The sequence below is a fragment of the Chlorocebus sabaeus genome, chromosome 11, assembly GCF_047675955.1.
Source record: "Chlorocebus sabaeus isolate Y175 chromosome 11, mChlSab1.0.hap1, whole genome shotgun sequence".
NCBI classification, from domain to species: domain Eukaryota; kingdom Metazoa; phylum Chordata; class Mammalia; order Primates; family Cercopithecidae; genus Chlorocebus; species Chlorocebus sabaeus.
In genome coordinates this window covers 45,363,893-45,377,022 of record NC_132914.1, presented here as the reverse complement: position 1 = coordinate 45,377,022, position 13,130 = coordinate 45,363,893, and the positions used below count along the sequence as shown (strand labels likewise).

The following is a 13,130-nucleotide window of genomic DNA, read 5'->3' as shown; positions in this document are numbered from 1 at the left end:
ATTACCAAATACCCTCAGTGCCAGTTTCTGCCAGCCCCGCCCAGTACATTTCCTAGACTTTACCTTCACCCTTGCAGGTGTTCCCACGGGAGCAGCTGAGATTCAGGGGGATGGGGAGCTCATCTGAAACAGCACTTGATCTGAAACCCTGGGTCTCCATCTGCCTTTAACTTTTTCCTTCCCCTCCTGGCCTTGGAAAATCACAAAGTCCAGGGGCCTGGTTTTAAGACCGTGTTTGCCCCTCTTTATGTGATACTTACCTGGTCGTGCTTACCTCTGAACCACTGGTGAGGGCCAGGGGGAATCCAGAGCCCCAAGGGCCTCCCTGCTGCTGGCCCAGGAATACCCGGGCTTGCTCACCTCCCTTCTCTCTTGTCTGCAGGTTGGAGAACGGCTGTGGGAATGCATCTCCTCAGATGAAGGTGTCTGCCTGGCCCCAGCTTCTTTCCTCTGCTCCTCCTGGACTGCAGGCCCCTCCTTCACCCCCTGACCCTGAGGGGCTCTGTGTGCGTGGGAAGCTCTCCTCCCACAAACACACCCTTGTGTCTGTGACAGGTGTTCACAGGGCGCTTGCTGCATGTGGTGCCCTGGGCCAGGCCGTGCCCGGAGGCGCAGAGGCCTAAGGCGGTCTCCCTCCTCCCCTACTCCCTGACTCCATGGGCCTTTTATTCCTTTTGGGAGGTAATTCATGCCCACAGGTAGAGCCTGGGAGATAAGGAATGGTGGCTGGAGTTGGCCTCTGAGGCCCACAGAGCTCCTGGTGGCCAGTGCTATGGGAGCTCAGAGGAAGGCGAGGCCCCTCCCTGGAAAGTCAGAGGTGGCCCCAGGCCATTCTCAGCTGGGGCTTAAAGGGAATCAAAGAGGGGACGAGAAGATGTGACTGCAGCCAGGATTTGAGAAGATGTGACTGCAGCCAGGATTTGGTTGAGGAATGGTGGGAGAAAGAACTGGAAAGGTAGATTGGGTTGGTGGTGGGGAGGGCTGCACTGGGAATAAAATCCAGGGGCCTCACCGGCCAGCAGGCTCCCCGTGCTCCCAGTCTACTGTGCGTCCCAGCCTCTGCCTGCTGGAGGCTCTCACTGGCTTCTTCTCCTCCGAAGGCTAAGCCTGTTATCCCCTCAGGACCTTTGTACTTATCCCTTAGCCTGGAAGAGTCTTTCTCTGGCTCTGCCTGACAGGATCTTTCTTGTTCTCATCTCAGCCAAATGCTGGGTTCCCAGACAGGCCCCCTCCCATCTCCCTATCTGGAGCACCCTCCCCTTTCTCCCCACCAAGCTCTGCCGTGGTGTCCTCTGTGATTTTCTTCAAAGCACTCTTGCCAGGTGGAGTTGTTTTCTTTGCCTACTTGCTTTCTGTCCTTTGGTCTCTCTCCCATCCCACTGGAGGATTGACTTCCCTCCTGCAGGCCCCCACCTCCGCTTCTCCTTGCTCACATGCTGCCTGGCTCTTGGCTGACGCTCAGAAACTGATGTGGGCTCGCCCTCGCGGGCTGGGCACTGTGCTAGGTGCTGATGCTGCACTTCAGCCCTGGCCTGTGGGGCTGCAGTCAGGCAACGGGCAGAGCAGTTAAACAACCCGTGATGTGCAGTGGCACGGGACACTTTCCGTGAATCTGCACTGGAGTCGGCTCCTGAAAATGGGAGGGGAAGGGCCGACTCCAGTGCAGATTCAGGGAAAGTGTCCCATGTAAGCGACTACTGGAGCTGAGAGCTGCAGGGGGCGAGGGTGGAGGAAGAAGAGGATACCTGGCGGGCAAACCCAGGAGGAAAGGGAACCCAGGAGGAGGATCCCTGGAGGAGCGAGAGTGAAAGCAGGACCCCAGAGCAGGCAGGAAGTGGGCAGGGTCCCATGGGCCAGGGCCAGGGGGTCTGATCTTTGTCCTAAGAGCAGTGCAGACCACTGAAGGGGTTTGAGCCAAGGTTGGCAAAGTCTGATTTGTGTTTTGAATAGGTCAGCTAAAGAGCCTGGGCTTTCTCCAGCAAACAGTGGCTGCCATTGAAGCCGAGGGCAGGAGCTTCACGGGGCTCTGGTCAGGCAGACTGGAGGAGGAGGGTTGGAGGCACCTGGGAGGGAGGAGGAGGAGCATAGTTGGGCCATTGGAGTAGATAAGGAGTGAGGCCCCGTGGGCAGGTGGAACTGAAATTAGCCTGGACAGGGGAGGAGGGGGCATGGGAGACCCATTTCAAAGAAGAATCCTCAAAGCAAGATGACAAGCTACAGGAAGTGTGGAGGAGCCTGGAGCCTGGGAGAATGGCTGGGGAGCAGAGTGGTCTGGGAGGCAGGATGCAAGGATCCGATGGGTATATGGAGTGTGAGGTAATGGATCACTCATGTGGAAGGATCCAGGGGGTGTTTGAGACCAGGGTTTGGAAGAGAGTTCAGCACTGCTGGTAGTTTTGGGAATCACCCATGTACAGGCGACATATGAGGCAGTGAGGAACTCTGCAGGAGGCCCTGAGATTTGAAAATGTAGGGAAGAGCAATGGATTGAGGTCTGAACCTGGAGGATCTGCCATACGCAGAGCTGGGAGGAGGGACAGAGTCAGTACCAGAGTCGGAAAAAAGCAGGGTGGGAAGGGGAACCTGCGTCAGGAGCCTTGCCTGGCAGGTGCTGCCCCACGAGCAGAGGCTTGGCAGTGGTTTCCACGCACTGCATCTCTGCTGTGGACTGGGACAGGGCCGCTGGCACAGTGTTGGAGCACAGAGAGGGAAAGGAGCAGCAGGGTTCCAACTCTGCCAGTTAGCAGCTGTGTGGCTTTGGGCATGTTACTTAACCTCTCTGAGCCTCATTTATTTCATCCATAAATGGAAATAATAATGCTTTTGTCAAAGGTGCATTGTGAATATTTAGATCCTCAGAATAATGCCTGGCTTGTAGCAAATGGTAGCTGGAGGGAAAGGAAGAAAAAATCCCAAGTCAACAGCTGAAGAGTTTTCATATCAGAACTGCTCTGGACCTATCCCGCAGAGGCAGAAGCACACACACGCAGGGGCATGGATTTGCCCCGCCCTTAGACACGTTGTGTCTTCTCCTGGAGCCTTGGTCTCAGGTGCCTTACCTGGGCTCAGGTGAATGTGGCAGGCAGAGCCCTCTGGTGGTGGGAATGCTGTGTCGCGCCCGTGCTCCTGGTGACACAGGACCCTCACAATCCCTCCCTCCATGCTCTCCTCTCGTCCTCCCAGTCTTATTTTCTCATTCCTCTTCCTCCCAGGCCCGGAACTTGCCTGTTTGGCTCCCCAACCAGGACGAGCCCCTTCCTGGCAGCAGCTGTGCCATCCGAGTTGGGGATAAAGGTTGGTGGTCTGAGCCAGTTGGGCACGCCTGACATCTGCACCCTGCTGTCTCTGCCTCTCTTGTCCTGCTGTCGTCGCTTTTGACCTGGGTGTGCCTGGGCTAAGGTGGCATGCTATACTCCTCAGGGTCTGTGTTCCAGGCTGCTGGCCACATCTGCCTCCTGTACCCCTTTTTTTTTGCTCAGGGCCTCCCCACCTGCAGCTCAGCCTCTTGGGGATTCCTCCCACCCTTACTGCAATAACTGCCCTCTCCCTCCTGGGGTAGAGATCAGGCGGCCCTTCCCACAGTTCAGTCTGGTCTCCTCTTTAGTCCCCTATGACATCTGCCTGCCAGACCACTCAGTGTTGACCCTGCAGCTGCCTGTGACAGCGTCTGTGAGAGAGGTGATGGCGGCGTTGGCTCAGGAGGATGGCTGGACCAAGGGGCAGGTGCTGGTGAAGGTCAATTCTGCAGGTGGTGAGTTATGCCCCTGGATAGACCCCAAGGGAGGGTGGCCCCTCAGATCTGCGCCCAGGTCCCCCAGTCAAGATCATTGTCATCATTGTCATCTTTCTCGTTTTCCTCAGTGTGAATGATGGCTAGCATTAATGGGAGGTGGAGCGCATCTATTCAAAGTGCATTTCATGCAGTGTGTAAGAGCATGAGCTCTGGAGCCTGCTTCTTGCATGTGGCACCAGCCCTTTAGCTCCCTATCTGTGTGTCCTCCGGCAGGGTACTTCATCTCTCTGTGCTCAGTTTTATCATCCGTAAAATGGGAATAGTAGGAGTACTTGCCCCCTGGAGGAACTGTGAGGATCAAATGAGTTCATCTATGAAAGCATTTAGAATGGTGCCTGGCACATAGTGATACATAACTATTAGCTGCTATTACTATCATCATTTGTGTTTAGTCATTTAATATGAAATAATAACAATCTCATGAGGTGCAGGTACTTTTATCCTATTTTCAGACAAGAACACTGAAGCTCAAAGGGTGTGAGCTATTCCTCAAGCTCACACAGTGAGAGTAGCTGGTCTTGGAACTTAGGTAGTCTTCATTTGTTTAGTCACTCAGCAAACATTTTTGAGGATCAGCTATGAGCCAGCAATATGTTAGGAGCTGGAGATACCACAGCAGGTAAAACAGGTCAGCTTGATGGTTAAGAGCATAGACTGTGGACTCCCAGACGTGTGAAGGCATCTTAGGCTCACCATTTACTAGCTGTGTGATGCTGGGGAAGTTGCTTAACCTCTCTGAGCCTGCATTTCCTCACCTGTCAGATGAGGACTGTAATTGTATCTACCAAAGGGTTGTAATGGCTACTAAGTGAGCTAATGTGTGTAAAGCAGCACAGGGCCTGCCACAAAGTCAGTGCTGAGAACATGGTGGGCTCAGGATTATTAAGATGGGCCTCCAGAGAACCTGGAACATTCAAAACCACCATTCTCTGTGGAGGGCACGGGCCTGACAGCTGGAACCCAGGGCAGACAAGAATTAGGGGCATTCAAGAAGTGGGGATGAGAAAAGAAAGGCCTTCTCCCTTCAGTAAGTGGGGAGAGTTGAAGGCCTCCTGTGTGCCCTGTCCTGGGAAGCACTGCCCTCTGCTGGCCATCTGGTGAGTTGCAGTTGCCCAAAGGGCCTGTGTATTGAGACCCTACTATGTGCCAGGCACTGTTTAGAGCACTGATCACCAAAGCACTTGGTTTGACCCATGTCAATAACCAATATTTAATTAAAACCCGCACCCCACGGTGTGAATATTTGTTTGTAAGTAATACACATATATTACTACATTAATATCATAATAAAGATAGATAAAATAGAAATTGATGGAGTAGAAATGCAAAGCAGGTAGAAAAAATAAATGTAAGTAGAAGAGCTCATATTTTCCCCGGGCACGTGAATGATCTGATGTGCCTTACTTTGGAGGCCACTGCTCTAGGGACTGGGAACTGAAGCACAGTCCCAGTCCATGAGGAGCTGATGAAAATCAACACCAAGGCTTATGTAAGACACTTCCCAGTTTTCAAAGAGCTTTTATACATAGCATATACTTATAGCTACTATTTATATACATTATTTTATTTGACTTATGAAATAGTCAGGGCAAGTCTTATTGTCTCCATTTTACCAGGGAGGAAAGTGAGGCTGAGGGAGGATCAGACCCTGCCCAGGTTCTTCCCGACTCACTGAGGATCTTTTCTCATTTTCTTGGATGTGCTTTCCTGGGCAGCGTGGCTGTGTGGGCACATGTACCTGTGTATTCTGAGCACCCGCCCAGGACTTCAACCCCGCTACGAGGAGAAACAACCTCCCAGCCTCCCAAACATCTCTTCCACCCTGTCCTCCAGCTGGTCCCTGGCCTCCCTCCCTTCCCCCAGCCAGGCCGCCACTGCTGTCTTTGCAGATGCCATTGGCCTGCAGCCAGATGCCCGTGGTGTGGCCACATCTCTGGGGCTCAATGAGCGGCTCTTTGTTGTCAACCCACAGGAAGTGCATGAGCTGGTAGGGACCAGGCAGGGTGCCAGGGTCCAGGGAGGAGATCTATTTTGAGCCTGGAAGGGGTGGATTCTGGGGAGGGTCCCAGGGAGAAGAGGGAGGAAGGGCCTGGCTCTGGCTGCTGCTGGGTCCTCAGTACACAGAGGGAGGAGTGGGCTTCAGCTGATGGGGAAATTCCCAAGATTGTGCAGGGCAGGGGCTGGTAGCACTGGTTAGGAGCGCCCAAGGAGAAAGAGGAGGACCCACCCTAGTTAGGGGTTCCCCAGGAGACAGGAGCCTAAAAGGAGGGGTCTCAGCACTGGGGAGCCCTGTCCTCCAGCTGCTATAGCCCCAGACACCCTCTACTCGCCGCTCCTGCCCTCCTAACCCTCCTGCTAACGTGAGCATAGAGTCCTTGCCCCAACCCTCTCCCCCTACCCTGTGCCTTTCCCTGGATTCCTCAGGCAGCCCCTGAGCACTCTCCCACCCGCAGACCCCACACCCTGACCAGCTGGGGCCCACTGTGGGCTCTGCTGAGGGGCTGGACCTGGTGAGTGCCAAGGACCTGGCAGGCCAGCTGACGGACCACGACTGGAGCCTCTTCAACAGCATCCACCAGGTGTGGGAGGCAGAGCTGGGGGAGGAGAGCAGGCGGCGGGAGGCCCGGCTCGGCTCGGCATTCACTGACCTCGCCTGCTGCCCCTGCCCAGGTGGAGCTAATTTACTATGCGCTGGGCCCCCAGCATCTGCGGGATGTCACCACCGCCAACCTGGAGCGCTTCATGCGCCGCTTCAACGAGCTGCAGTACTGGGTGGCCACCGAGCTGTGTCTCTGCCCGGTGCCCGGCCCCCGGGCCCAGCTGCTCAGGAAGTTCATTAAGCTGGCAGCCCAGTGAGTCCCTGTCCAGCGGGTGGGGCGTGGCCAGAGTCCCTGGGCTACCTTTTCCTAAACCCCCCTCTTTGCTTAGTATGTTGCCAAATCTGCCACTCTATTTGTTCCCTGGGTCTCCTGGAGCCTCTGCCTTCCCACCGCATCCAGCTTGGGTCTCTGCAGAGGCTGGCCTGGCTGTTGTCTGGTGACACTGTTGGGGTGGCTGCTTCCCTTACCCTGAGGGTCTCTGGGTCTTCTGCTCACAGCCTCAAGGAGCAGAAGAATCTCAATTCCTTCTTTGCCGTCATGTTTGGCCTCAGCAACTCGGCCATCAGCCGCCTAGCCCACACCTGGGAGGTAGGTGTGGTTTGGAGGGCCCCCTTCCTGAGGTCAGGCCTCAGGCCCTCCTGGGAGTGCTGGATGGGGTTGGGCCTCCCCCAGAGCAGCTGCTCATCTGCCTCCCTTTCACAGCGGCTGCCGCACAAAGTCCGGAAGCTGTACTCCGCCCTCGAGAGGCTGCTGGTGAGTGCTCAGCCCTGCCTGGCCTGGCTCTGCTAGGATCAGCTGGGCTCAGCCCTGCCCTCCAGACATCCTCACTCTTGGCTTCCCCACAGCCCCTATACCTGTCCTTTGTCACTTTCAGGGTTCCCAACCTCGGCCCGGGGCCTAGCTCTGGCCTGTGAGTTTGGGGAGCTGGCTGAGGAGGGGGTGTTCAGCACTAGGATAGGGGTTGCATGGTGCACTCTGGCCCTCAGTGTGTGTCTGCATGGGGGCAGGAGATCCTGTGTGAAGACTGGGCTGGAGCATGTGGGTGTCCGGTCCTGGGGTCTGAGGTACCAGGGCAGTGTCAGGGGCTCCAGAGCCCAAGGGCCTGGCACGGAGCGCCCATGGTGCACCAGGGCCTGTCTGCCCCTCGGGAGCTCCAAGGGGCTTGTAGAACAGGCGAAGAAAGACTTGGGGGTGGAACCTCCCACCTCCAGGAACTTTTGAGGATTTTGAGGGTTTCGACTGTTCTGGAGAGAAGCAGAGAAGAGGTACTTCATCAGCATAGCCTAGGAGCTCTTGAGAGAAAATCCACCTCGTGGGGCTCAAGGGGTTCAAAGGAGTTTACTCTCCAGAGAGAGAAAGGGAGAGAGAGGGAGGGACAGAGAGAGACAGGGACAGAAAGAGACAGAGAGATGACAGAGACAGACTTTTCCAAGAAACTTGGGGCCCCTCTAAGTGCTGTGAATTTTCTCAGTGCTAATGGGAGGCTGGAAGCCCCGTGCTCGCCTGTGACAGAGCCTGGGTGAAACCTGGGGCTGAGGAGAGGCTGAGTTGGGGCCTCTGCACCTGCTGTGGGATGGGCATGTGGCCCCTCCTTGGTTGGGTGGGGTCTGTGGTGGCTTATGCTGTGTGCAACCCCCTCAGTATGGCTTCTTCCCCTAGGATCCCTCATGGAACCACCGGGTGTACCGACTGGCCCTCGCCAAGCTCTCCCCTCCTATCATCCCCTTCATGCCCCTCCTTCTCAAAGGTAACAGGGCTTCCTGCCTCCGTTCCCCCATTCCCACGTTCCTGCCTCTGTCCCCCCATTCCCACCTTCCTGCCTCCATCCCCCATCCCCCTTCCTGCCTCCGTCCCCCCATTCCCCTCTTCCTGCCTCTGCTCCTCCATTCCCCCTTCCTGCCTGTCCCCCCATCCCCCCTTCCTGCCTCTGTCCCCTCATTCCCCCTTCCTGCCTCCATCCCCCATTCCCCCCTTCCTGCCTCCATTCCCCCATTCCCCCTTCCTGCCTCCGTCCCCCATCCCCCCTTCCTGCCTCCATCCCCCATTGCCCCCTTCCTACCTCCATCCCCCATTCCCCTCTTCCTGCTTCCGTTCCCCCATTCCCCCTTCCTGCCTCCGTCCCCCACCCCCCTTCCTGCCTCTGTCCCCCCATTCCCACCTTCCTGCCTCCGTCCCCTCATTCCCCCTTCCTGCCTCTGTCCCCACCTTCTCCCCTTCCTGCCTCCATCCCCCCATTCCTCCTTCCTGCCTCCGTGCCCCCATTACCCCTTCTTGCCTCCATCCCCCATTCCCCCTTCTTGCCTCCATCCCCCATTCCCTGCTTTCTGCCTCCATCCCCTGCTTCCTACCACCATCCCTCCATTCCCCCCTTCTTGCCTCCGTCCCCCATCCCATAGCTATCTGTGTGTGCACTCACACTGTTGGAGAGATTACACCTCAAGTGCTGATGCCTCGGGGAGCACAGAGATGAATTGGGAGTTCTTAGGCTGGAAGAATTAAGACATCCAGACAAATATGGGCTGCCTTTCAGGGCCTGAGAGATACAAGGAAATGCTGCTGGGGCCTGGAGTGGGCAGAGGCAGGGGCTCTATGGGGTGAGGTAGGCCCAAGGGAGCCGTTATGACCTTCACCTTTTCTGGGCTACAGAGGGCAGAAGTTTGGGGACCTATGAACAAAACCTGTCTCTTTGCAGACATGACCTTCATTCATGAGGGAAACCACACACTAGTGGAGAACCTCATCAACTTTGAGAAGATGGTGAGTTCAGGGAGCAGGTGTTCACTACTAACATAGGTTGGGGAACACGACTGTGGCCTGGGAAGGGGCAGGGCTTGGAGGCGGCTTAAACTTGTTATGAATAATATGAGGACGAATACTTACTGTGTAATAGCCCCTGCCTTATTCCACTGCAACTGGAAGGTCTGCCAGGGTGCCAGCCTCAGAGATCTCACGATTCAACAAAAGCTCTTCCAGCCGTCTTCTCTCTAAGCCTTTCTCACCTGGCCTCTGCCTCCTGTCCTCTGCCTGGTCCCCTCTGGGACAAAGTACACATGACCTCAGCTCTTACAGCCCCTTATCCTTGGTTCAGAGGGAGCTTGGCCTCCCTGCTGCTGCACAGGGCAGGACAGGGTTTCTCCCTCAGGCAAGAGCTCATGTCCCGGTGTTGTCCACAGAGAATGATGGCCAGAGCCGCGCGGATGCTGCACCACTGCCGAAGCCACAACCCTGGTGAGAGGGCGGGTCCCCACGGCGGGCGGTCCCCCACCCTACATCCTCTGTGAAGCTCCAGGGTGGCCCTGACTCTGTGACCCCTCCCCACCCCCCGCAGTGCCTCTCTCACCACTCAGAAGCCGAGTTTCCCACCTCCACGAGGACAGCCAGGTGGCGAGAATTTCCACATGTAAGTGGCTGGCGGTGGGGGGTGGGCGGGAGGGAGTCCTCATGGTAGTTACCCATGGCTGGCACATCCTGGGCACTTGCCATGTGCCAGGCACAGAGCCTGGCCCTTCCATACATGATGCTGATAATGTTCAGACTCTGTGCTCTGAGCCACAGGACTCTTCTGTCCCCTCACCTGTGGGGTGGGCAGGGACAGCCATCTTTAGGAATTGGTGATGGGAAGTAGTTAGTGGGTGGTGGAGAGCAAGAAGGCTCCTTGGAGGGGGAAACGCTGAGTTCCACAAAGGGATGTCGGTGCCTCCCTGACTGCTCTCCTCCACCAGGCTCGGAGCAGTCCCTGAGCACCCGGAGTCCAGCCAGCACCTGGGCTTATGTCCAGCAGCTGAAGGTCATCGACAACCAGCGGGAACTCTCCCGCCTCTCCCGAGAGCTGGAGCCATGAGGAGGGGCTGGGACTAGAGCTGGAGCAGGCACTTGTGGTCTGGAAAGCCAGGGCGTGCCGGGCCAAGATACCCACAGGCTGGCCACAGCTGAGCAGGGCTCTCTGTGCAGTGGACTCGAGTCCGTGGAGCAGGCAGCGTGGAGGCAGCCGTCCCCTGAGATGACTGGCAGCTAAGGAGGACCTCGGAGTGGACCCAAGCCGGGAATAAGGAATGACCCAAGGCCAAGGAAAGGGGGACAGAGAGGCCCCAGGAGGGGGTGGAGAGTGGAGTGCGCTGGGATGTTGTGTGCAATAGAGAGCTCTCCACACCAGGTGTTTTCCAGATTCTGTGCCTCTGGCTTTGTTGTCCAGCCAGGCCTGCAGTTTGTTTTCACAGTGGACACAGAGAGAGAGAGGCTGCATGTGTGTACCGTGTGTGGCAAGGGCAGGGCCTTGGCCTCGGGCAGGGGCCCCCTGCTTTCTTTCTACAGCATCTGAGATAAACATCGGGCAGTGGGGCTTGGGGCTGCGAGCCTGTGCAGTGGTCCCTGAGAAGCTTTATTGTTACTGTCAACATAGTCGTGTGCTCCAGGCCAGCCTGGAGGGGGCGTGGCAGGGAGGCTGAGGCCCCGCCCTCTGGGAAGGAGCTATGGAGGAGAAGCAGCCCCACGCTGGGCACGGGCCAGGCAGAGTCCAAGATCCTGATGCCACCCAGATGGGCCTCCGGGGCTCTGGCCACAGGGCGGGCTGGAGCCTGGAGCCCCTGTCAGCAGCCAGCCAGGGTGACCATAAGCTCCCCATGGTGATCCAATATGACTTTACGGTCCAGATGTAACTGGCAGCTTCCTCCCTACTACAGTCCCTGCTGCTCCACACTTGAGCTCATCCTGGCCTGTTGGGTGGTGTTCAGGCTTCTGGGGTCTTCTGGGGGTGGCTTGTGATAGAAACAATGCTGAAGCTTCCACGGAGAGCCCATCGCTTGTTGAGGCCTGACAGACTTCCAGGAAATCAGGGTTTATTATCAGTGTTGAGAATGGTCCCAGCAAGCTCTGGTCACATGAATTCCTCTCTTCCCTTCCCCTTCAGCACTTCCCCTAGGAACCAGCTACTGCAGGACCCCTCCTGCAAGGCAGAGCTCACCCAGGAAGCTCCAGGGACTCCACCCTCTTGCCTCACTATTGCCCTGAGTCCTGGCAGCAGGAGGCACTTGTCTGGCCAGAGAGAGACCTTGTGGCCCCTGGCATGACCCCTGAGTAGGTATTGAGGCCGCAGGGTCTTGGGCGTCTGGAGGCAGCTGGTTTGGCCCCTCTGCACTTCAGCTCCATGGCTGTGGATAGACAGGCCCCCTGCTTCCAGAAACGGTCAGAGCCTTTAGCAGGGAGGCAGCACAGCTGGGCTTAGACCTCAGGTCACTAAGTGAATCTGAGCAAGTCAGTGAACAGTTTTCTGCCTTCTCCACCTGTAAGCCAGATATGATAAACGCCATCCCACACTTAGTGACAAACACATGAAACAGTAGCTCCTGCCTCTGTAGCAGAGGTGACAGCCAAGGGCAGTCCTGTGCTATCTAGGTCTGGTAGCGGGGCAGCCTTGCCTCAGGTGAGGGCTGAGGGAGAGACTGAGGTGGAGCAGATGGCAGTGGTAACCAAACCAGTTCCCTTGCCTTGGGTGGGGACAGAGGAGAAGCATGGAAGCATCCAGAACTAAGCAATCAGGACAGGAGGCTCAAGCCTGGGTGAGTCAGGAGTCCAGGGGCTTTCTTCTCTTCCAACCCACTGTCTGCTGGTGTCTCGGCAAAAGCCAGCCACGGCCCTTCGCCATCCTTCAGACTCCAGGGTGAGCCCAGCCCAGCGACACAACAGAAACCAAGCGCCATGGGGGCTGGTGTCCTCCACCAGCATTTCTCCTCTGGTCACATCTATGTCCTGATGGGACTTCTCCCTCCACTTTGGACCATCAGCTTTACGGTCCAGACCACCCTGCAGCCACCCTGCGGCCCCCCAGCTGCCCCAGTCTCTTGGGCAGGATGCCTTTTGAGCCTGTTGGGAGAGGCCTTGCCAGGAGAACAGTGCCCGGGCAGGCAAGAGGACACAGTCTTTGGGAGCCAGAAGAGCTGCGGCCCAGGGGGCCGGGCCACTCCCAGAGGACAGGAAGCCCAAAAGCAGGGAAAGGCTCCGTGTTACGGTGGCCCCATGCTCGGAGGCTGTGCTGCCTTCTCTCTCCCTGACTGCCCAGGCATGGGGTGGCGCGGGGCAGGAGGCATCCTCTGGTGTTCCCTAGTAGCCCGGGGTGTGTGCAGGGGCTCCCATTTTGTGTCTCAGTTGCAGGAAGGCCACGAAAGGAGGAGGGGCTCATGGGACTGCTGAGAGGAAGGTGTGAAGAAAGGGAGTGTGGCCCTACATCAGTCCTTCAAAAAGCCTCTGTTACCTGAAAGGAGATCAAGCAGAGAGGAATGGTTGCGTGTGTCCTACTGGGCAGGACAGGACAGAGGGAGGTCGTTGTTACACACACATCTCCCCCTCCTTTCCTCCTTCCCCTCCACTTCCCTGTGAAGGCCTGGGGCAGGCTGTGGCCAGGCTCAGGCCCTGACTGTGGGGTACACACCAGGGAGGGCCACGCCTCCCCACAGAAGGGGTGGAGTGGTCAGTGGAGCCAGCACCCTCTGCTGCTTCAACATCTCCGCCTGGAGCCAGCTGTCCCCTCTCTCCCAGGCTCCATCCGAACAAAAGGAAGGCACAGCCTGAGATCCGGCTCCCCATACCCCTCCATTCAGCACTCAGTTAGAGCTGGGTGGGGGCATGCCTGCCTTCACACGCTGCCTTATGGCTTTTGTGTCCCCAACAGCCCTCAGCCTCTGGCTGCTCTCCTTCCCAATAGTCACAAGATTTACCATGATAATAATAGGTTAAGACTTGAA

The 13,130-nt window shown here is 57.0% G+C and overlaps 1 protein-coding gene across 4 annotated transcripts in view; it reads left to right on the top strand.

Moving 5' to 3' along the window:
- RAPGEF3 (Rap guanine nucleotide exchange factor 3) overlaps nt 1-13,130 on the top strand; it is a 24,689-nt gene extending 11,559 nt beyond the window's left edge. For 2 of the 4 annotated variants that reach the window (XM_073020666.1, XM_073020664.1), the window contains exons 16-28: nt 383-422; nt 3,213-3,294; nt 3,605-3,751; nt 5,683-5,780; nt 6,247-6,372; nt 6,464-6,645; nt 6,891-6,981; nt 7,096-7,146; nt 8,053-8,140; nt 9,086-9,150; nt 9,567-9,621; nt 9,722-9,793; nt 10,116-13,130. In XM_073020666.1, the coding sequence (XP_072876767.1) occupies nt 383-422; nt 3,213-3,294; nt 3,605-3,751; nt 5,683-5,780; nt 6,247-6,372; nt 6,464-6,645; nt 6,891-6,981; nt 7,096-7,146; nt 8,053-8,140; nt 9,086-9,150; nt 9,567-9,621; nt 9,722-9,793; nt 10,116-10,234 (1,216 nt within the window). In that variant the 3' untranslated portion in view covers nt 10,235-13,130. Of the gene's footprint in view, nt 1-382; nt 423-3,212; nt 3,295-3,604; nt 3,752-5,508; nt 5,781-6,246; nt 6,373-6,463; nt 6,646-6,890; nt 6,982-7,095; nt 7,147-8,052; nt 8,141-9,085; nt 9,151-9,566; nt 9,622-9,721; nt 9,794-10,115 lie in introns of all 4 variants that reach the window. The other 2 variants (XM_073020663.1, XM_073020667.1) reach the window with 1 other exon arrangement.